The sequence below is a fragment of the Lutjanus erythropterus genome, chromosome 6 (assembly GCF_056507025.1).
Source record: "Lutjanus erythropterus isolate fLutEry1 chromosome 6, fLutEry1.hap2, whole genome shotgun sequence".
In the NCBI taxonomy this organism is placed as follows: Eukaryota; Metazoa; Chordata; class Actinopteri; order Lutjaniformes; family Lutjanidae; genus Lutjanus; species Lutjanus erythropterus.
Genome location: NC_139322.1, coordinates 36461636 through 36486902, shown reverse-complemented (window position 1 = coordinate 36486902; position 25267 = coordinate 36461636). Strand labels below are relative to the sequence as shown.

Genomic DNA, 25267 nt, shown 5'->3' with positions numbered 1-25267 from the left:
TCTCCTCCTTATCCCCCGATACCCCCCTGCCCCCCTCCAGCCACTGCAGATAGACGATAACTTCTGTGGCCAGGACTTCAACCAGCCTCTAGGGGGCACCACCGCCATCGAGGGCATCCCGCTGTACGTGGACAAGGACGACGGCATGACCTCTGTGGCGGCCTACGACTACCGCGGAAACACTGTGGCGTTCACTGGTACCCGCAGCGGACGCATGAAGAAGGTAGGCACCCTGGAGTGTGTGTTACTCTTTTTAACAGACACAGTATGGCTTTTGGGGTGTGAAAACCTCGCAGCTCCATTTGTGATGACGCATGGATGTGTTTAAGGAATAGTTTGGATTAGTCGAAGTGGGGTTGTGCGAGGTATTTAGTGATATTATGTGGATTACCTACGGTATATAACATCAAAACGCCCACAGTTTGGAGAGGAAGCAAGAGTACTGGTGTAGGAAGCTAAGCAATATACTGCTGTGGACAGTGTCCAACATATTTTAATCACCTAAAAAAAGCAGTTTAAGTGTACGTTACATTTAGAATATTTTCATTGCTTTACCTTGCTGTTAGACAGCCGTTTCCAGCGGGAAACTACTGTTACATAAGCCAAATATCACTCTTTTCAAACCAACCAAACTCCATTGGAAAAAAGCAATTTTACCTCGCAGAACACTGGAGTTGTAGTATCTACTGATGGCTTGATCAGTTAGTTTGTTTGTGTTATTATGTGACTTTGGTGATTTAAAAGTTTAGTTCAGGTTCAGAGAAGTCACACAATAACACAAACAAGCTAACAGATTGAGGCAGCGGGAGATGAGAAACCCCCACATTTGCAAGGTTAAAATCACTGTTCTTAGCAATGGAGTTTGGTTCACTGAGAAAGAGTGGCATTTGGCTCATATAATGGCAGTTTCCTCTTGGAAAAGGCAGTTTGACGTCAACGTATAGAGACGAAAATATAGCATACACTTAAACTAACATTGATTTTTATTAGGTGGGTCTTTTTTTTAAGTGGCTAAAGTATATTTTACTGCTGACCCTGTCCACAGCAATACATTGCTTAGCTTCCAACACCAGTACTCCTGCTGTGTCTGTAAAGAGGGCATGTGCTGATTGCCATCTACTGCAGGTAATAAACTGACCAACCTGATCAATAAGTACCTCATGCATCACCTTTTCAAATAATCATTCCTTTACCTGATAGTAAAGGTCTAGAAACTCCTCAAACAGGCAAATGTCAATGATACCAACCTCTGGTAAATGTGTAAATTCTGAAAGAAATGTAAGTAAAGGAACCATGGTATTTTGCAGATGTCAGATTTTCACCTGACACTGACTGCAGCGTTATCTTGTTGTGTATTTTCTGGCTTTTGCCACTGGCTGTTTCTTATACATTGTGAACAATGTGAGACATAAATTACAGTGATAACTGTCATGAAACTAATAAAATGTGACTAAAATGGGGATTCAAATGCTGTTAGAGTGCAACAATGTGAGTGTGTATGTATGTGTGTTTTTCTATGCTCTGCAGAAAACCATTTTCACTTTGAAGCAATTTTGTGTCATTTTATGATGTATTTTCAATGGTCATTGGTTTTGGCATCGCTGACAAATGGTTTTGTCATCAGAAATCTCATTGCAGACATCAGCTCTGAATGTGTGTGTGGGTATCTTTGGTGTCATATTGCGTGGGTCTTGTCTTAAAATAGCTTTTCACTGCTTTGGCGTTGTTATTGAATGCTTTTAAACATAGCAAATAAGCCATATACATATGAAGAAAGAAGTAAGGCGGGGATGCAAGTTTTCTCCTACAGAATGAGGTAGTATGTGTGTAAAGCTGCGTTTCCACTGCAGGAACTTCCCCCTGGGATTAGGAACCTTTGAAGGAACTCAGTGTGTTTCCACAGCAGGGAACAGGTCTAAATTATGTTCCAGGGACATTATTCGTCCCTTGAAAAAGACGAGGTTCCCAGGACAGGAACTTTGAGGGTGGGGCTTGCAGTGCCAAACATTTCTGATTGGTCAAGTACAACCACCATATAAAATATCTGCAAACACAAACCAGTCTGTTTTTTGTCCTGTGTGCTGCAACAAATCAACATGAGCCAAACTGCTTTTCATGGAACTAAAAACTTCTTCAGCTCGATGTCGTCTCTGTTGCCATGGTGGTCATAAGACCTGCAAAAATTTGGAAAACTCCTTTGTGCCTGCAGATTTTTTAAAAAGGTGGCTGAAATAAAATGGTGAGTACTCAGCCAATCAGAAATGTTCAGCACTGCAATCCCCACCTTCAGAGGGCCTGTGTTTTTGTTATGTATTATTTCCACCAAAGGTTCCTACTGCTCAGGGAAAGTTCCTGTGGTGGAAACACAGCTTTTGTGTCTTTTTGAGTGATGTGTACAGCTCAGACGAAGTTGTGTGGGTTTTATCTTGCTGAGCGTTGTTTGGTGGTCTGCTCACAGAGCCAGGGAGTGTTTCTGAGGTGTCTCCTGAGTACCTTTGGTGAGAAAGCCCCGTGTTTTGTGCGTGCAATTGTTGTGCGCCGTCCTCAATCACAGGCGAGTAGTAATTTCCCATCACGTTCAGCATACAAACAGCATGCAGTCCCTTTGAGGGCGCTCCTGCCGGTCTACAGTATGCGTGTGTGCTCCTCAAGTACCAACGTCGAGTAGACTGCGCGGTGTGTGTGCCAATCAGCTGCTCCTTCATCTGAGATCCGACTGAGCCGCTTTTGTGTTTTTCCTCTCAGCAGGACATCTCCATAAGAGTGTGTCCATGTCACCAGTACTCTGGAGACTAAATAAAACAGATACCTGAGGATAAAAATAATTGCATAAATACATACATAACGCAAAATAAATAAAAAAACAAATCCACATTTCACTGTCAGCAGCATTTAACTTTGAAAAGTTTGAGAGAATCTTCCCCAGAGTTACAAACACAATACTTTTTAGTCATCTATCACAGGTACTTATGTATTTTTGTCTTTATTCATGTTTACATCATACTTTCAGTCATCTTCTATTAAAGCTAACTAAAAGCTGCTGCAGTTTGTGATATGAGTTTGACAGTTTAAGCATTAGGCCTGTGTGTTTTTGCAGTCAGTGGAGGATCTTGTTGCAGTAATGCTGCTGTCAACTGCTTTTATATAGGCTATGATAATGTGCACGGCACACACACTCGTGCCGACACACACATGCCTCCTTACACAGCTTCCTGTCTCTGGTGTTTTGCTAAGTCGACTGAAACCTAGCCCACTAGTCCTTGTGCCTGACCCCTCTTCTGTGTCTGTGCCTGTGTGTGTGTGTGTGTGTGTGTGTGTGTGTGTGTGTGTGTGTGTGCAGACAGATGATTTGTGTGTGTGTCGAGCGTGTGGGGTCAGCAGATCCTGGATGATATCCCGCTGATCGGAATCCCATTTCCCCTCAGCCGGCATGTCTTCCTGCCCGCGCTCGGGGATGGAGGGAGGAAGGTGAACACGGAGGTGGAGGCAGTCAGTGTCCCCACACAGATCAATGCAGATGCTGCAGTGACATGCAGGCATCTGTATGAGCGGGGAGATGGCGAGACAGGACACCAACTGCAATAAATCAGCACTGATTAGACCTTTTCTCTTCATGCACGATGCAGCATGGCGTATATCCGTTTTATGAACTGCTATGAACAACTCAGCAGGCTTTTCTGTCTGTGATGACTACGCGATGATGTTAATATTCAAATGAGCGCATGATATCATCTGGTGCCTATTAGCCAGAGTTGCCAGGTCTGTGTGACAAAACCAGCTCAAATCCAGCCCAGCGGAGACATGAACAAACTGGTCTTGGTGGTTTTCAGTGTGGATCTTTTATGTTACATTATTGGCCTGAGCATCTCATGTAAGTCTTTGTCTGGAAAGTTTCGAACAAAGACAAGCTGTCAGGGGAAATCAGCGTCAGAAGTCAGAGCATCAGCCACTAATGTTACCCCTAAATGTTGCTCGGACTCTGCGGCTTCTTCATCGACCTGCAGCAACAAGCTCTCAAGCCGACTTCCACTGACAGCTCGTCCTTGTATAAAACTGACATGACATCAATGTAAATGTTATTAACAATATGTACAAGCAACTATGAAAAGTGAAGTAACTAACTTAAGGATGGAAAAGGGAAACAAAGGTAATGTCAGTTGACGGGAGCTAAAAAGACATGCGGTTCATACAATGGATACATCACACTGCATTGTGCAAGCAGAGAGTAGCCATTTTTTTAGGCTTTTACTTTTGTCAGTGCCCTCTAAATCTCTCCTCTGACACAGGGGGTGATTAGTTATAGCTTTAAATTAGGCCTTTCCAGATAAATTGGAGAGCAACCTTTAAATGACTGAACTAGATTTGTACATAACAGAATTTGGAGGCAGGAAGAGGGAGCCAGGATTAGAAAGCAGGAGAGACAGAGAGTGAGGCTGAGGCAGATGGAGAGAGATGGTTACAGGCTGTGTGGTTTTATTGCTATTCATTGGGAGTTAAACTGTGCTCCTTGGCCTAATGAAATGTAAAGCTGCAGCGTATTGATGTCTGCACACGCGCACGCTCATTAGAATTCCTACAGTGCGACTGTTGCTGGATGTGCGTTCGCCCGCGTGGACACGTCTCGGCTGCTAGACTCCACATATTGATTGATCTATGAATACATAATCGCTAGTGTAAATCTTAAACCCAGGCAGTCCATTGGATAAGTGATGGTGTCTCTGTCTGTGTGTGAGAGAGACAAACAGAGAGGGAGCTGTGACGTAAGCCAGGGTGAACCTGTGCTGCTTTACATCAGCATGACTAATCAGAAAGCCTCACTGACTAAGCACACAGCATGTATGTGCAAAATACCCACCTCACATCTCCATTACTTTTGAGTTAACCCCTCTCTCTTTGCAGGTTTTGACTCTGTGTGTTAGATTAAACACTGTTGTGTTAGTTGACCTTATAGACTGCAAATTAGCATTCGTGTTGGTAAATGATTTTAACTGTCCTGTGTCACAATAAAGACTCATAGTGCAACGTGGCCTTTTAATTAGCAAGTTATTTCAAGTCAGTTTTATTCATATCATGCCACATCATAAGGTTATCTCTTATTTTTCATAAGTGCAGGTCTAGGCCATTCTCTTTATATAATATTACTTACAGTGACCCAATCGTTCCCACCAAGAGCAAGCACTGAGGCAAAGTGGTAAGAAAAAACTACCTTGTAATAACATAAAGTAGCTATTACATTGAGCGACCAATTAGAAAGAAGCAGAAAATTGCAACGTTGACACTTTATACATGCTGATCTTGATAACAGATAAAGTACTTAAAATGTAGGTTGCACATTTTACGCAACATTGCATCAGTTCCCAACCTGTGGTCCGGGCGCAGAGATCACAAGGGGGTCCCCAGTACTTCGCCTGCTCTGAGGTCATCAAAATTAGATTTGCATGTTAATTAAAGCCAACATTTATAGAAAGGCTGTATTAAAAAATATTTACAAAGATGCATTTCTTTGTCTTCAGTTAAATCTGTAGGCTATTTAGTCGTTGACACTTCTGTGACCTCTCAAGCTCTGTCATAATGACTCATTGTTATTATGTAGTAGGAGTGAGTGTGCATAGGCCTAATCTGTTGAGTTGTTAAAAGAACAAAAATGTTAAGCTAACATTAGAAAAGAGACATTTATTAAAGGTAAAGGTTTTAAGGAGGGAAATAATTTAATTTTGGACAGTAAAGTTTTGGAATTAATCACTTATTCGCTTGGTGAATGTGCACGTTTCTGCAAGCTGGGGCGGCTCAGCTTTTCTCAGATATAAGGTTGGAAATCACTGCCATGCCAACTAATGACAAGTGGTTATTTGTTTCACTTTTGGGCTATTAAAGATAAATCGAGCAGTTTAAAGATGTCACCTTGGGAATGTGTGACTGGCATTTTTCACTGTTTGCTCACATTTTTGATAGACCAAACTATTTACAAATGAATCAGCTGAATAATTTCTCATAAAAAATTACCTTTAGAAAACTCTAGAAACTGGACTTATGTTTGACATCAGAGGAAGTCATAAAACACAACATTGTTGCAATCTTAGTTGTTTAAAGAGAGATTATGTAAATCTTATAAAAACAGAAAAAGGCCCATCATGTACAGAGCGTTTTAGTTAAATCTTAACTCAAGATCTACTCGAGTCTCATCAACTGACAACTGAGGATGACCATCAGATCCAGTTGAAAGCTCTGGAAAAAGCAACAATGGCCACCGTACTCTACAGGTCATATCACATGCACTAAAGCTATTGCAAAGTATGTGGCGACAGTGTATTGAATTGAGTAACAGGATGATTTATTGCATAAAGATTCAAATTTTAATTTCATTATTATAGTCTCACTTTATACTATGAAAACATCGTTACTTGGTGAGTAACGAAGCAAAAATGGCTGCCGCTTTGCTCGCTTTGTGTTTACCACATTTAAATGTGCAAGAATAAGAGTATCTACAGAGTAACTAGCTGGTGCCAGATCTTTAAAACCATTGTGATTCAGAAATTTAAGACCTAAGCCATGTCTTAAACATGGGTTATCATGTATGCGCCATTAATTGTTAGAGGTGGGGTGCAGAATGGAAGGCAAAAGATAAAAGATTAGGAAGGTGTTGAAGGCTGAAGGACATACCAAAATGAGCGATACAGAACTCAGGACACAGAGTTGCAAGATGAAAGACATGAGATGGAGGGTGTCTAATGTATGATGAAAGATGTACAGTAGGACAATGGATGCAGGACATGCAATATGGGTGTTGGGTGGAGGGAAGAGTTTGTTGGATTCAGCCCTGCAGCCACAGTATGATGACAGAGCAGGCTGCCTCTCTTCTAGTCAAAAGCCACCCCTCTCATGCCTGCCAGCCAGCAGACACATGTATATGCATCATATATTGTTGTTCTTTGCTCAGTACTTCAAAGTAGAACATGATTACATTTTTCTTTTAAACACCACAGTGCATCACTTTGTACGGAGACGAGGTGTAGGTGGGGTACCGAAAGCTTTTAACAGCATGAAATTGCACTATTGGCTGCCTTCTGTGCCGTTTGCCAGAAACATCCCAAAAAACCCCCCTCAGATCTCAGTAAAAACCTGGAAATCCTTTCATTCCCCTCATTTCGTCTCCTCTTTTGTCTACCTGGGAGAACAAGGCGCTCTCGCCACATCAGGCGAGATGAAAAGAAACTCTCAACAGCCTGAAGTATTTCCAGATTTCAGAAACAAAAAAGAGGCAAGCAAGACGGGCAGGAGAGAGGGGGGAGATTCACTCGGAGCGGTGTAAAGGTGCGTGAATGTGGATGCGTGTGCGTGTGGTGGGTGAAGGGGGGGTGGTTTCATGTCATTTCATCATTTCCCTGCTAGCAGCAAATCCAATTACTTTTCCCTCTCCTTTCTATCTTGGAAGATAGCCTGAGTGACAGGACCGATTGGAGCAGCGCTACTGAGGTAACTGTGCCAACCGGTTGATTGACATAACTCTGGCTCTTCACCGCCTCGAGACACAGAGACGAGTGAGACTGGTTAGGCTTCGGGGCTTCTCGGAGCCAGCGAGGTGGACCAGGAGTTCACCGGCCTGCGCTCCTTCGATCGTGCATGCCTCCCACTCAGAGATGATCTCATTTGCTCTTTGGCAAGATGCTTCATGCCTTCTCCTCAACTTCTGTGTGACAGCAGTGACATATGTTACCCCATCCTATATACCCGCCTCACGCTCACGCTCCCTGTTAACTGGAGCCCACCCCGTTGATGATATGAACCCTTTAGCAAAATGATAAGCGGAATATATTCTGTAAATTGAGTCATGATCTGCCCTCTTCTCTGCCCACCATCTCTTAAGCTGTATATCTAACAGTGAGCACCAACTTAAAGTAAAGCAACGCCTACTTGAATCCTCTCAGAAAAAATTGAGTATATCAGTACATTTAAACAAGTTCTGTACAATTTTGAGATGCCTGTATTCTACCAACATATACTCATACCTAGACGATAGGAGAGGTTGTTTGCAGAGAGCCTAAGTCGTGCCCCTTCCTGTGGACCACCAACAGACGTGACTTTGGAAAAAATTTCAACTGACAAATAATTTCTCGATCCAATTTGAATTGTGCCATGAATTACACATATGATGTCTGTCAATTTAAAACATAATTTCACAAAGAAAGTCGCAGTTTAATTAAAGTAAAACCAAAATATCAGACTGTGAAGATCTGTAATTAGTAATGGTTGTGTAAGTGACTTTCTCCCTCCAAAAACTTTTGCAGCTGAAGCTACAATGTACTGTGATCATGGATTGCTGGATAAAACACTTTGAGTAAGATAACGTTACAAGGGACAGTGATATTGGTGTTGGTGACGTATATTCTGTGAGACGAGAGATAAGCAGTTGGAGCCACGAAGGAGCCATGTTTTCTTCTTCTTAAGTTTATCGTTCACGTGTTCATATGCAAAGATTTGCAGGCTGGTTTACATGTGGACTTTTGGGTGGGTTGTATCAACGCTATAATGTGCGCCTGCCTGTCGTTGCAGCCTTGGACTTCAGTAGCAACAGCCACTTTTGAAACGCTGTAGATTTTGGGGTGTTTTTTGGGTAAATGCTCTTGCAGGTAGGCAGGGCATTAAATGTAAATATGGGTGCTAATGGCTGCTTGCACAGATGACCTGTACGGTTGTTTTTCTGGTGAGGACAGCTGTACTTTTCTGAAGTTTACAGAGGACGATATTGGACTTTTTGCAGTAGTACATTCATTTAACACCTACAATTACTTGTTACTTTACAGTTTAAGATTTTGCATAAAAAGACACATAATAAGCTTGTCCACTTTTATGTATCAAAACAGTGCTTCTCAGTCTTTTTAGCTTGTGACCCTTATAAACTATTTGTTTTGGCTTGTCACACTTCTCAGGTTGAGATTAGAGGGACTTTTAGAGGCATGAAGAGGCAAACTATCCAATATTTTACAGGAAAAACTGATGATTCGAGAAAAGTCAGTAATAATGATAAGTATTTGTAAAGCCTTTAAATCATCTTACAACATCATCATCAATTATCTTGTGGCCCACTGGACAGTTACTGCACTCCGTTTTGGAATCACTGCTCTCAGCATTTTACTGAGCGGCATACCAGCTCCTCAAATCCCAGCATCCAGTGAATGAGAGAGCCTTGGATCTCTTCCTAGAGTTTGAGATGGCTGTGCATGTATTGGCTCTGCGAGCTTAGCAGTAAAACTAGCTGTCAGAATGATTAAGCCTAATCAGGAAACATGGGATGGGAGGTAATTTAGCATGTGAATGCTAATTAGCACTAGCATTTAGACTGGCAGACGATGATTGAAGCAGCGCATCGGCTGCTCAGCCTGGTTAAATGGCAAAAACACCAGGCTGGTAGAGATGATTGATAATCTTGGGTCGGGCTGCTGTCTGTTTCCCAATTTGTGTGTGAGTGTGTGCCGACGATAGTTTCTCTTCTCTCCGATGCAAACTCATAATGAGCAGATGAGCACAACACCTGAACACACTAATTCCATCTTTATCCCATTAACTAGAAGTTAGTGGAATAATGTCCTATTAGTTTCTCTGAATACACAACAGGCTTTTGTGAAGCTGTGCGTGTGTGTGATAGTGGTGTCATCCATCCCTGCAGCTTCTTTCCTAGCACACACACTTACATTTCCCACATACGTGCACATTCACTATGTACACTAGGGCTGGGTACCAAACGTGTAATGTACTTTTAAAGTTAACGATTGAGTCACTGTGGTGTTACAAGTATCGTAATTCAATCCGCCAACTTTTGGTAAACTGGAAACTTGCTAAGTTAATTGTCTACATGACACAGGGATTGTGGGAAGATGGGAAGCGGAAATTGCTAAACAAAATTTATGCGCCACTGTGAAGCGGTGAAAAAGTTTGTGGCGAGCTTCACCTTTATTTGTTGCACCTCACACCCGACATGCAGCGACAAGCACTGGACAGCTTTGATGGAAAATGACTTGTAGCCTGATACTTTGTTGCTGAAAATGACGTAACAAGACAAAAACAGTGTAACAAGGCGTAAACAACATAGAAGACGTAACAAGACTAAACGATGTAGCGAGGCGTCATAACGTGAAAACAACGTAGCAAGATGTAAACAATGCAACAAGATGTAAGAAGGCTAAAACACCCTATATAAGACGTAACAAGATGTCGAGCTCGGAGAAAACGTGAGGTTCAGTTAGTTTTGCCCAGAAACAGCTGGTAGAAACTTTCTACTTTTATACTTTGAGTACACTTTAACCCCTTTACTTTTTCACTTTTACTTGAGTAAAGAAGTTGAATCAGTACGTCTACTTCTAACAGAGTCTTTTTTTTACATGAGTATCTTTACCTTTGCTTCAGTAAAGAACGTGTGTGCTTTTGCCGCCTCTGACGTGTATGAAATGGTATATATCACTGTATCAGTGGAGCAGTGTTTTTGTGCTGGTGTTTGATCCTCTATAAATGAATGTGTGACAAAGTGTGTGTGTGTAGCTGTTATAAGAGCCTGTTGAGGGGAGACTAGTGTGTAAATCTTGCAGAGATAATATTACTGCTGTAAGCGGTGCTAGTGTTTGAGTGAATTATCATCCCATTCTCTCCACTAGTACTTCTCTGCACTCCCTCTCTTCAGGTCTCGTAGTTCTCCTCTCTACAACCTCCCTCTCTCCCCCTCCGCTCCCTCTCACTCATATGTCACCTTCAGCTCCCTCTTTCTCTCCCAACTGAGGTGGGCTACATGCCCGCAAAATCTGCCTCCCTCGAGAGTTTCCCGCCTCATCTGTGTGTGAGTTTGTGTGTGTGGCGTACTGTCCTTCTCTCCTCCACTCCCCATTCCCTCTCTCCTCTCCCTCATTGTCCTTATCTCCTCTATCCATTAGTACATTAGTGTACGTCAGCCCGGAAAAGAAGTGCTATCTCTGTCAAGCCTTTCATGAGAGGGAGAGACACAGAGGGACACAAAAGGAGAGAGCTAGATGAACAGATACAAAGACATGTAAGGCAGATACAAAAATGACACAAAAGACCAACTTGTAAATGAGCATATTGAGCTTTTACATACAACTTAATGCAAGTGTTAATGAAGTTTTTCTGAGTCTGGAGATATACTTGCTGTTTAACCATGCGTTTTTTGTAGACAACCAGCTGCGTAGTGATGCCGTGTGTTACTGCAAAACACCACTAGAGGGCGCAACAGAGAACTCAGACCATAAACCACCCATAAAAACAAAAGAAAGAAGAAAAGGAGTTCTGTTTTTCCATCATCTTCCACCGTGCTCATACATAGCGGTCTTGAGCCTGTTTCCATTTATTTTGACATGTTTTGACGTCGACTTCCAAAGCTGCTGTGGCAGGCATGTTAGTCGCTGTGTAGCGGCAACGATACATCGTAAAAATGAGGGCAGTTGCGGACTTGTTCAATGAGCCTGTCCTCAAAAATTTGTGCCGTTGTTGTTGCTGGTGACGAATCTCCTGACCTCTGACCCTGTCACTGCATTCTGCCCCTACACTGCCCTTATCAGTCATGTGTGTATTGCATCTTGCGGACGCGTAGCAATAATTTCTGAGGACGCGCGCAACCGATGCTCCAAATGGACGCAGGATTTGCGAGGCAGACATCATGCGCATCCAAATGCGTAGTTAAAAGCAAGTATATCTCCGCCCTAGGGTGAGATTCATTAGTGAAATTTGTTGCAATGTCTTAAAGCTAACATTTACTTCATCATTTCTAATGATAATCAATTACAGACAGTGCAGGCAGCGCAGTTTCACTGGGGCCTGTTAGGTGGGGGGCCCATAGAGAGAGCAGGCCTTCCAGCAATGTGTTGGGTATCACATAAGGCCTTGTGTGTTTTCATACATTTTTTCTTTTTTGTAAAACAGTCAGAGGCAAACTGTTAGCAAAAGTATATGCTTATTGTACATAAGCTTAAACTAACAAATTTTTATCATATATAGGGGTGTAATGGACATATGATATTATCTGATATCAGCCGCAGTCCCCTGATTTGAATCTAATTGAAAATCTGACAGACTTTGTGATATCAGCAAATATGGTATTGTGATGAAACTTGTGATTTACACCTCTCATTATATTCAGATGTATGATGATTACCATTTGTTTGTGTCAAGTCTATTTGATCACGTGACAACTTTGACCATCAGAGCGCTATCCATGCTTTTGATAGCTTTCTCTCTGACCTCTCTAGTTTACCAATGTAATGGCCCAAGTAACTCATTCTACTATAAAATCCAACACATTATTGATAAAATATATCTAATGGTGTGTGAACTTTTTAACTAGAAATTAACACATACTAGGGCAAATCATAATCTACCTTACCCACTGATAATAATGCAAGCTAACAGCAGCAAAGGGACCCAATCCGTTGCTGTCACAACACTGCACATTAGGTGACCAGAGTTTTAATGGAGCACAGTGGGGCATTTTTGACAGCTGACCTATTCAGAGTGAACAAAGAACAGGTAATGGGCAGGGCTTTATGTGGCTGATACAGCCAAGCGTATTTAGAAATTCAGAAGTCTTAACCGCCTATTTCAGGCAGCATTTGCCATCTCATGCTTTCTGTGTTTTCAAAGTCCCGCATCGATATGGCAAACAACAACCCCCGAGCTGCAACCTACCAGCTGAAAATGGCAAAAGTCGGACCTGTGTTGCAAACAATATGAACATAAACAAGCTAGAAGTTGTTACCTTTTTTCTTGATCTTGCCATTTTAATGCCAGGGTTTGCATCCCTGCCTGCAAATGTTTTACAAAACAACACCTGACACTATTTTGCAGGGGGCACCATTGCTGCAGCCTCGGTTTAGTGCTGCCCAAGATAATTGTGATTGGTTTAAAGATACAAACAAGCCAGTGCAATTTTTTCCCCTTAAACAGAATGGTCATACGTATAACCAGACCTTTCTCCAGTGCAGAGTGCTGTGGAGCTGTGGTCTGTCTGTGCAAGACTACTCTAGATATAAATGGCTCATTTTTGGTGCAACAATTCTATTTTCAGGTGATTATACACTAATGAAAACATACTTCTGAATATTGTATTACATTTCTGTCATATCCTGCCAGTAAATTGCCACGAATCGTACACGCTAGACTTGTAAATGAATGTCAGATATGACTATTTACTCATATTTGGTCAGATTATGTATGAAAAGTATGATCTGAAAAATGTCTTCATCTGAAGTACATGTGAAATGGTTTTCTTTTGAGGAAATCATAGCACTTCTTTCATTCTTTATTACTGCCAAAATGATTCCAGGCAGAAAATGAATGCATCAGTGTGAAAATGAATTAATGGGACTACACCTTCGGCACGTTAAAATGTCTCCTCTGTACTCATCTGCATTTGAATTCCCCAGCTGTTACTTATCATAGGAGCAGACAAATGGACAGTGTGTAGGGGGGGAAAAAGGAGTAGACCCTTTTTTTCAAAGTCAGCACAGCATCAGATGAGGATGGAGTGATACAGAAATAGTCCTTCTTTAGCGCTGGCAGAGTGATCTGAATTACAACAGCAGGATCTCTGCCACCTCCGGGACAGAGGCTGATATGATACTGTTCTGCATCACTTATTAGTGGCAGCCGCTGCTAATGTGCCATTGTGGTTGTGGGTTCAATTCCCAGGTGGGCTATCACTTCATATGTATTACCCCCTGTGTCCTTGAGCAGGGCATTATCTCGGCAGTCCCTCTGGAGGAATATGGCGCAGTGTTAATGGATGGACGATGTGCATGGAGAGCTAGATGGATGGATTAGTGAGCTAATGAATCTTTGATAAGTGGGAAGGCTTTGTGAGTGTCAAGAGACAAAAGGAAAGATCACAGCTAAACCTATCAACTGTGGGATGGCTTTAATTCACTCACAACCCTCATAGAGTCTGACTTTGGTATTGACATTATGGAAACTAAGTGATGTGTCTGGTGGTTGTATGTAGAAAATCCATCTAGAAAAAAGGCTATATCCACTGGTTTTGGACAAACCTTTGCCAAAATTGACATACAACTCTACCCCTATCGTCATGTAAATTGTGTAGCTTTATTAATATGCCATAGTGATACAGTAGTGTAGCACCACTTCCAAACATACAGCGAGCAATCAGATGGATCGCATAAATCATCTAGATATACTACCAGCCATGTCGCAGCGGTGCTGCTTGTGTTTTCTCATTCTGCAAATAAGTAAGCGTCTAAGTTATTTATTCATAACTGATGGGATTCTCTTAAGTAAGCCTTGTTTATATCTAGTTAGGGCACATTTTATTTATTTGTGATTTCCAGCAGCTCCCAGGTTTCAATCTACACTCATTTCTGATGATATTAAATGTTAATCTGATCTCTGATGTTATGAAAAGGACTGTGGATCATTTAAGATGTACCACTTTTCCACCTCCTAAATTAGTCTCTTGTTGCTCACGCAACAAACTACTTTCCCATCAGCTGCCTACAAATCTAATGCTACTACAGAAGGGTTTGCAATTCTTTCTAGAAATCTGATGAATGGAAATCCAACATTAAATCTAAAATAAATAATAATAATAAACCTTTTAATAACAACCTTTAAATAATAACAATAAAGCCTTTAGCTCTGTTTTGGTCTCCACCGTCTCTGGAGGAAAAAAACGTGCTAAATGCTCCGACATATTTGCCCGCTAGTTGCGAACTTCGTTAGCCATGCTGTTCAGTGCTGGTCAGGTAGTGTGAAAAAAGAAAGACAAAAAGAACACGCATTAGTGTAGCATTAAATTATTTTTGTAAATTTAAGTCTAAGTGTGGACATTTTGCGCTGAGCTACCTAGCTAATGGCTATAGTTAGCAGTACATAGTAGTATCTTTAAACAAAGGAAAGCTATCTGTCCAGCAGGAAAACTTCTTAAGTCAGGTGGAGCAGCTGGAGCAAAAACACGAGAGGGAAAACCAGAAAATGTTTAACTTTTCTTCACGACCAAAAAGGCAGGACAGTCACATAACAGATTGAATGCGTTGATGGATGTGTCCCTATACTTTGAGGACAAACTGTGCTTAGAACAGATCAGGGCCTGAGCTTTATGCTCACAGGGATTACTTTTACATACCCTCATGTTTACCCTTATTATTTGAAATTTTGACCACGTTTGCATTATATATGTGACAGAAAATAAGGGAATGCATAATAGCCCCCCTTTAAATTAAGCAACCCCTTTTTCTTGTTAGCATATTGCTGATACATGCTGACAACCTTTTTTTTTTTTTTTTTTTTTTTTAGTTCGTGACTGAACTGGGTGCCAATTTTTCATTTTTTAAAACTTTTTCCATGTCCCACAGCTCCCTATCGGTTCCACTGTCCTCCAGGAAGGCACTTCCCCCTCTGTAGTGTAATTCCCATGGCTATAGTGTAAATACAGCATATTGTAAATACAAGTGGAAAATGGAATAAGAATTGCCCCAGTGGTAACCCCGTAACTCCAGAAATCCAGATCCCTAACCCATGTTGCTGTAGACATCACCACTCCCGCCAAGCGAGTCAGAATGTCCCGCCGTTAGGGCACGTCCGGCCACAGGTCCAGACAAACAACAGACACCGACACATATGCAGACGTTCAGCAACAGCCAGCGATGTGTTCAGACAGCTGTTGGGCTGATGACCGGTGTCAGGTGCCAGTGGCCTGATTCAAGCTGGCTAACCTCCTCCCATCACAACATGTGTCCGCACAGATACGGGAGGTGATGGGTGGACATGTGTCTCTGGATCTGGCGTGCATCTGGAGAACAACTGGCATGTCGGGGGTGGCTGGTGTGTGTGCAGTGGGCTGTGTTGATGGGAGTGTTTGTCTATGCAGGGTTGTTTGACACATTGTACTAGTGTCTAGGGAAAGATGCAGCTCATTCTCTTTCTGTGTGTGCATATAAAGTAAGTAAAAATGACCAACAATAACACAGAAGAATATGAATCCCCCTTAGACAAAATGAAACTCATGCACTGTTATAATCAATCTTTGAAGTGTAACTTTAAAAATATATTTTATATACTTGAAACCTAGATTAAGTAAATGTTGTTACCTACTGGTCTTTATACTTAGTGTGTAGTACATTATTTAAACACAGTTAAAGTGGTTGTGATTATTTCTGTAAAATATGGGAAATGCTTCATTTTCCAGGTTCAGTTATTTCATGGTAAAGAGGTGGTAATGGCCAAATAATATATTTCTCATAAATTAGCCACAAATTCCTTCGAAATTGCCCCCAGATTTCATGATTAAGTATGTGATAATTAACAAGTGCCCTTTTCATGTAGTTGGTAGTAATAACAAAGCAACATATTTGAGATTTCTCTGAATTTACCCACAAATTATCCCCAATGGTAAATAAGTGATAATTAGCAAGTACCACAACTACTTTCATGGAAATGACACTTGTGAATAATCACGTACTTGCCTTGAAGTTTGTAGGTAATTTCTAAGAAATTTCAAATGTTACTTACTTACTTACCACCCACTATATGAAAATGGTACTTGCTAATTCTCACATAATTAACCATGAAATTTTAGGGGTAATTCTAGAGGTAATTTGTGGGTAATGTCTAAGAAATTTCAATTATCTTACTTAGTAATTACCACCTATTTACCACGAAAATATGAGACCTGGAAAATGAAATGTCACTAATATTTGTTATCACAGATAATTGTATAAAAATGATAACACTGAAGTTAAATTATCCATTTTTGAAAGAAAAAAAATATATATAAGTCAAGTAAAGAAACACTCTTCAGTTGAAAGCACAGTTACAGACAGTTCCACTGCAGTGTATGGAGGTCCCCTCTTTGATAGGTAGGGTCAAGAATGCAAGGCCTCTCTTGGCAGTTTCTTTAAAAATGCTCAAAAACCACATTTGCAGCAATATTATGATAAAAGACCTCAAAAGTAATTCTTCTTTTTTTTCTTCTTCTCTTTTTTTTGACAATTGACAAGAAGCAGAGGTCCACACTTGGTCAGTGTAGCCTCATAGTCCACTGTTGGTAATATAGGAATGTGTGTGTGTTTCAGTATTAACATTAAGGGAAAGATGCTGCCTGTGTGGGTGTGTTTTTATGTCTGATTAGAGGGCAGGAGAAACATTTCAGTGTGTGTTTCTGCCTGTTATGTTAATCTCTTTCACATCAAGGAAAGATGCAGCCTGCATGGGTGTGTGTGTGCGCATGTGTGTGTGTGTGTGTGTGTGTGTGTGTGTGTGTGTGTGTGTGTGTGTGTGTGTGTGTGTGTATGTGTGTGTGTGTGTGTGTGTGTACACAGGCAACTGATTAGAGGGCACATGCAGGAACGGATACAGACTGTGTGTAGGCTAATAGGACTGCAGAGGGTCAATTTTCCATTTGTTTGTGTGCACATGTGCAAATGTGTGTATCGTCTCTGCGACATAATGATCCTGAGATTAAAGGGAGTCTCACACTCCCCAAGTGTGTGTTATGAGAGTCTGTCTTCATCAGTGTGTGTTGTGTTTAGTGCAGGAAACGATGTGTGTTTACATATTACAGCAGCTGTGCTTTCTTCATGTAAAATGGGAGCTGCCCACCTGATGCCAGGGCAGCTGCCACTCTCACAGCCCACTACGCACACACACACACACACATGCAAACGGTGCCAGTCGACCTTTTTTGTAAGTCTGAGTGTGTGTTTTGCTGCAGAGGGGAGGAGAAAGGGCCAGCTGCAGTGTAAAGCCTTCATCAACTGTTCTTCTAGACTGCCCCATCTGTCTGTCCGTTAATACACACACACACACACACACACACCCATACACTAATGCATACACATGGTCCTTCTGTTGTCTTATCAGACACACATGGTGTACTTCACACTCAATGGGGTCTGTCACGACAATTATGCGTGTTCTCTGATGTCTTATGTGAGGAAAATGTGCGTCAACTTTGTTCGACACCAGGAAACACCATTCAGGGCAGCTCTGTTTAATAAAATGGTGTAATTAGGGCAGCAATTGCATTATATGCTATATTCATCATCCATCCATCCAGGCAGTCAGTTTTCACTCCCAACTCGTCAACTATGGCAACTTGGTCAGTGCCCCAACTATGAGACTATAGCTACCTGTCCAGCGTCATGTCTGGAGTTGCCCCTCCAGCATTGTGTTTCAATGCGCAGTCAAAGTCAGGTGACATAGTATGAAGAATGAGAGAGTCTGTGTGTGGAGGAGACGGGGTGGATGGTGCAAACACACAGAAGACTTTTACCTAGGAGACTTGAGTCCATGTCCCACTTTAAACCAAAGTCAATATTGATTTCTTTAAGTTATGTAACGTACATTAATTCACTCATTATCTTTTTCTCAACCCAACCAAGTCAGTTTTGTACCTTTATTTTGAAAGTCTACCCAGATGTTGCTAACTTGATCAGGTGGGAAAAAGCTGAGGATTAACATGCTCTCAGGCACCATACTGGAGCCCATTTCTGGGCATCTTTGACTTTGTCCAAATGATCATGTGGGACTGGAACTGGCCAGTGGAGTTTGACCCAGGATTCTGCAGCTCCACCTGTGCTGCCATGGAGAACTTTCCAGCCTCTGCCAGCGATGGCTTTGGCCATGGCTTTGAAGTTCTCCTCAGCGATGTACTGATCGAAGGCAACCAATCAACCAGCTTGATCCAATGCATCCTCCCACACTTTATCTGTGTCACGTTAGCAGAAATGTAGGAGCAAGGGTGGGACGCTGAGGTGAACATGAGTGGTCATCTATGAGACACATAAGACTTAAAAAACCATTCTAAAGTGTCGTAGTAGGGTGTTTCATTTGAGGCCTCCTGAATAGTTTCAGTGTCCTTTGCCATTGATTCTCTAACAAGAAATCTACTAAAGGAAGAACACCATCCTTCCAAACGATGTACCGTCATATTGGTGATGATGGTTTAGAGCGCTGGCTTAACATATTGCTTCAAAATCCCCCATGAGTTGTTTAACTGTGTGGAGAGCTTATGATCGCAAAGGCCATAGCATCTGAACCACATCATTTTTTAACTCATCACACCATTCAGAGACACCTTATGTGCCCTGTGTGGAAGCATTTGCATTCATTATGTTCCTCCATTTATTTATTCAATTTGTTGTCTGAGTTTATGTCAGAGCATGCAAATTAATTCATCATGAATTCATTCAACTATCAAATAAAGGTTGGGAGCCATCGCCATGCTGATATTAGCATTTAGCTCAAAGAACCACTGTGCAAAAGTATAGCCACAGACTCTTAGACCACATTCAGACAGAATCAGGGGTTGCAGCAAAACTGAATGGGTGTAGTCCATTTAGGCTGAGGCAGTGGGGGCCGCAGGGGATGCCAAAAAAACTAAACATGCGTGTGGTGTGCGGCGGAAAAGGTCAAATGGCTTTTAGAGAAATGCAATCCAATGTCAAGCTGGCCAATCACTTAAACCGGTGATCAGACTGCTCCACACTCAGCCTGAATTTATGACACTACGCGCTGTTCGGCTGGATTTCATGGACCGACCATTGATACTCTCCCAGTTCTGTCCTGGTTTATTTCTTGTACCTAGCTTTGATGTCTGGATCTGGCTGCAGTTTATGCTGCAAAATAGCGACACCAAGAAGCGTCCTTTTGGTTTGTGTGTATGTGTTTGAGGGAGAGTGCACAGCTGTGGTCGTGCAAGATAGAAACTGAATGACAAGATGGACCACATGGAAGCCCTGAATCAGAGAAATAAATGCTATTTCTTGATTATTTCACAGCACAAATGTGACTAATTGCTGCAATGCCCGATTCTGTCTGAATGTGACCTTAGGTCAAGCTTACTGTAGAAAAGGACTAGTTTGGAAGGGCAATGTATTGATTTTGGCTGGTTTTGAGAACAGACAATTCGAATTAAGTCTTTTTAGCTGTTCCAAATTGCCACAATCAAAGGTAGACTGAAATGCTGGCTGTCTGAAAACACATGGGGATAACAGAACACACACTCAGACATTCTCTCCTGGAAGACATTAATAGTGGTGCGCTCAGTTGTACACATAAACTACAGCCAGTTACAGCTTGTAGTGGGCGTGAATATTGGATTGTCAGTTTCACAAAGCTACAAAAGATAGTTGGATGCAGCTCCCCCAACATCTGAAAGGTGGTTGTTGGGTACAGGACCATCTGACAAGTACTTCTGATTAAGTATACTGGCAGTTTTAGTCTTGTCAGCCTTCCAGTGAGGTGTGAAACTCTTGGACAATGGCTCAACTCTGTAAAAATGGGAATTCTGCTAGTGCTGTCGCCATCATCCACACAAGTCTAAAGAAAACCACTATTTTATTTTCTGTGGTTAAAATCCCCCCACTCTGTGGTGTGTTTTGTAAATCATGAGCTTGTGTTTAATCCATTGGGTCTTTTTTCCGAGCCAATGTCCTAACCTTGGTTTCCCTCTGTGTGTTTTAGTCCAACCCAGAACCAGCTCTCAAGCCAGACACAAGGATGTCAGGCCACAGCTCCACACTGATATGTTAATGAGAGAATCAGAGAGAGAAGAGAGGCTTGGCGTCAGCGGGGGTCAAGGGGATCTAATGAAATAGACAATAAGAAGGTTGAGAGTGAGAGACAGAGAGTGTTTGTCGGAGAGAGTCAGAGCATTGTCCTTGATGATGTTTATGATATTGATTGGCTGCTCTCCAGAAGCTTCCTGATTTCTGATTTGGACATTTGTGAACAATGTGATTGCAGCGAGAACATCTAATGTCTTGAGTGGGCTCTGCAATCAAGGACAATGACCCTTCACTCCATGGACACTCTCTCTCACACACATGTATACACGCCCTCTCCCTCTCTCTCTCTCTCTCTCACACACACACACACACACACACACACACACACACACACACACACACACACACACACACACTTACTTGCATACCAAAAGTTCTAATGCCTAACAATCTGTTTTCTTCCCTAGATTTTGGCCGCAGCTGTTGTTTCATGTGTTTTGGTGCATTCAGTGCATTTCTTTTCTTTCTTTTAAATCATAAAGTTTAGATGACTTCATCAAAGGTGCACTCCCTCATACTGATGTCAGGGGTAATATATAGGGCCCTTCTAAACGCCTGACCAATCATTTTGCTTGCAGTACTGGACTTTATTCTCCATCTGAGTTTTTTTGGGTGATTGAAGTGTTAACATATCTGATTGCAAAACTAGAAAAATAAGTCAAAGGGTGTAAAATAATTAAATATTCCTTTAAAATGTAATAACTATATAGAACTACACATGGTTGTTGACTGCACAAAGGTGGCTTGAAAGTGGTTAGATCCCAATTAGAAACCTATACTTTATGTTAACAATGTCAACTCAATTGTAGTTGAGCTGAACAGCTCTAAGATCTTTTTGCATATGACAGTTTCGCAGCTTTTTTCAGGTACAGTTAGTGTTATCATGTCCAGGATTTGTCTAATCTTTTTCAACAGCACCTGATTTAAATGACAGAGTCGTGGACTGGAGTCAGTGACTCCTAACTGACTTAGTCCCGCTTCTGCAGTTAGTGAAACCATGTATCGGCTTGGTCCAGTCTTTTTCATCAGCATCTTCACTGATGTAAATGATGACACTGCCATCTTTGCATCTTTTCCCCCTTAGATTTTGCATTTGTTTACTCAGTCCTTCCACGTCTCCTCTCTTTGAACTTTTTCCTCCTGGCTTTTGCTCTGTGTTCTGATCCGGTACATGAGCAAAAATTCAGATTATATTTTTGTGGAACTGCTTGGCCATGTGCCTGTCCAGCTGCTTCAGAGAATTTTTTTTTTGCTTTTAAACTTTGGATGTGACTAGTTTTTCTCAGGGAGGAAAGAGACCAACAGATAAACATGCATAAGACAGACAGACAAACAGATAAGCAGACACACCAGCCAGACGACGACAGAGAAAATATATACGGGCTGAAAGTGCGAGAATGGAGGAGGACAAAGAGCCAACCAGAGCTGGTGTTGTTCAGCCATCTGCTCTGTGTATGTGTGTGTGTGCGTGTGTGCGAACGCGCTTGCTCCTATTGTATCTTGATACAGCGGAGAGAATGACTTAGATTACCAAGACCGATATCAAAGTCACACTCTAGGACACGCTCCAAGTGCCAGCCCTGCACAAACACACACGCACACACATGCACACACGCTCCTTGTGTCTCTGAAGCCTTCTGGTTTCCACTGGGAAGCGTACAAAGCATTCAGCTGAAAGACAGGCGACCGTTTGCACTACACTGTGCGAGTGTGTGCGTGTGTGTGCGCATATGCGTGTGCACCGAGGTCTCTCCTCTAATTGAAGTGTACAGTGACTTGGCAGGCTGCCTGATGTCACAGAGTCATATGGAGGGACAATAGAAGAAGAGAAAGAGATGGGGGAGAGGAAAGGGAAAAGGGGGAGGAATGGATGAGCTGTAGGAAACGGATGATGGGGAGAAAAAGAGGATGGGGGGTGGAGGAGGAGAATTGGGAATGAGCTGATGATGGAGAGAATTAGACAGTAACAACAGAACTAATGCAGTTAGTCTTCCCCCAAATGGATCATAATGCAACAATATTACATTTCACATATTATTTCATATGTTTGGAGTCATATTTCTAAATGGCTCAGAAATATATTTGATGAAGACATTCCTTTTAGCCTTTTTATTAAAGCAAAATGAAATCAGCGTGCATCATCTACTCCAGGGGGGTTTTAAAGTCTAAAAGTCTGTGTACCACTCCAATTGAGACAGCTCTATCCCTTTGTATGCAGACTGAGCTATTAGCGGTTCCTGTCTGTAATGCACCCAGAGATGTACAGACAGCTATCAGGATATTACTGTGATACCCAAGAAAACTTCTCAGGCAAGTTCTGCAGCTATACACAATGTCTTTTATCCATGATTTTTAAGCACATTTATGGATGTTTATTTGTAACAGACAGTAGAGATAATGATACCCTCACAACGCAAATTGTAACAATCGGGTGATAAGTGTTTTAAAGTGCTTTAATTAAGCCATGAGCTTTGTTGCAGCTCCAGCTGTTGACTGTGCTGATGAGCAGGCCAAACTAAAATAACCTTCTCTTTGTTTTTTAGAATGTCTCTCCTGTTCACCCCACGCAGTATCTTTCAATCTCAGTCTGAAAAGCTCTCATCATCTGTAACTGCTCCACATTCAGTTGCAGAGACATTTGCATTGTGGGCTGCACAAGTTGCTTTAGTTGTAGTTTTCTATTACCTAAAGGTGCATTGTGTAAAATTGAATGGGGTTTATTGGCAGAAAATGGGAGAAATTGAATATTATAGGGATGTAACAATTCTAAAAACTGAAAGTATGATGATACAAAAAGACCAGACTGTGCATTTTTTGTTTGTATACAATGCGTTTCTCTTCTTAACTTAAAGTTAAGAGCTTGAAATAAAAGCTAGCCATGACCTTAGCATGTACAGTAAAATGCATGAATTGTCTGACAATGAATATTTGAATTATGTATTTCACTTCCAATCGGTAGCAGTCCTTTTATAATATGAAATGAAAATAATACAATGCAATGATTTACCACGTGTGATCATGGTAGATATTGTCACCACTATGATACTGGGCCTTTTTATTGCAGTGTTGCAATATTCTATATGTTTTTATATCCCTGGAACATAATAATCATTACTGTGTTTTCATTCATGAATTATTTTGTTACCTTAGAATATCTACAGACAGTATTGGTCCTATTTCATAGAGGCTGTCATGTTGCACAGCCGTGTTTCTGCAGGAAGACAGAATGAGCAAACCAAACAGTAGGTCTAGATAGGGACTGATGCGTTTTTTAAAATGTTCATAGCCACTATAGGTTCTGCTGTGCGAGGAAACGGAGAGTGTTGACAGTCTGCAAGCTCGCTGCTAGATAAATTCTACGCACTGGTCCTTTAACAGGCAGGCTATTTGTGGGTTATTTTAATCATTGTATTTCTTGTTAGTGTTTGTTAGATATTGCTATGATTTGTTGCTGCTGCATCAGTTGCACTTTCATGTAGCATCACAGATGTCAGCTGTCACCCACACACACACACACACACACACATACACACACCAATTAACGCTCTGTCTCCAAAATGAGAAGGCTTAATCCAGTCAGGCTTGTTGCTCTCTCAAGTGTGTGCTTGTGTGTGTGCGGGATTTGGTCTCGTGCTCCCTGTCACCTCCTGAGCCGGGCACGAGTCATTCAGCCCTCTGACAACACAACACCATGCATTTAACCAGACTGTGGTGTGTCTGTGTTTTCCCTTCTCTTCTCTTTGTCCATTTTGCGCCACTAACTGCGATCTAAATTTAAAACCTTTAAAACTCCTAAATCCAGCTGTTAGAGGTGTTATAGTTTCACCATATAATGACATGTTTCTTTGTGCTTCACACACAATTTTAGGTGAAAATAGAGCAGAGGCAGAAGTAGAAAAGGCATGCAATCAACCATATTTTGCAACATTTATATGCAACAATTAGAATTTTCTTTTTCTTATCATTTATTTTGTTCGTTTTAGGCTGTTTTAAAGGAGCAATATGCAACAAGGGCATGTGCAAAAAGGAGTACAGCAGTCCAAATAGGAGGCTGGAGCTATAGACTGTTTATTAAATAGGTATACGATCTATGGTTGAAGTGAGTTGTGTCCCCCCTGTCCCCTCCTCCCCAGACTTGGCGAAGTTCTGGCGGGCCACAGGAGCGCAAACTGTGCCTAACATCGTAAACTCACAATAGAAAGCAAGGACGAGTCCTAAACTGTGAATTGATCAGCTGTTTATAACCATCAGTTTTTGTAATCTTAAACCGGTTCCCCTGGAAACAAAAGCCCACAGCTCTGAAAATATACACTGTGGAGTTAAATGGCTGCCAGACTTCATTGACATTTTGCTCAGTTTAACCGTTACAAGCACCTACGGTCTCTTAAAGATTATTAATGATTTCTTACAACTCATAAAAAGACATTTACTAATTTGACAAACATTCGGCTTTAATTTGACCTCTTATTAACATAACATGGGCAAACAAAAAGTTATTTTGGCCCAGAATAGAAAGTAGGACACTGTGGCTCTAGCAATGTTATTAAAGTAGCAAGTATTTCAAAGTAGCATGTTTCCTTAATCTCCAATCACATATAATGATCATTTTATGATTTATCACAATTAATATATTACAGATTTATCCTTTAAGGTGACATGTTTTCATAAGGCTCTTCTTTTATCTGCCAGTT

General features: G+C 41.5%; 1 protein-coding gene across 1 annotated transcript in view; it reads left to right on the top strand.

The window, feature by feature from the left end:
* Positions 1–25267, top strand: part of LOC146325665 (plexin-A1-like) — a 401996-nt gene that overhangs the window by 93460 nt on the left and 283269 nt on the right. The window contains exon 3 of the mRNA XM_084721796.1: positions 41–223. Coding sequence (XP_084577922.1) covers positions 41–223 — 183 coding nt within the window. The remainder of the gene's footprint in view (positions 1–40; positions 224–25267) is intronic.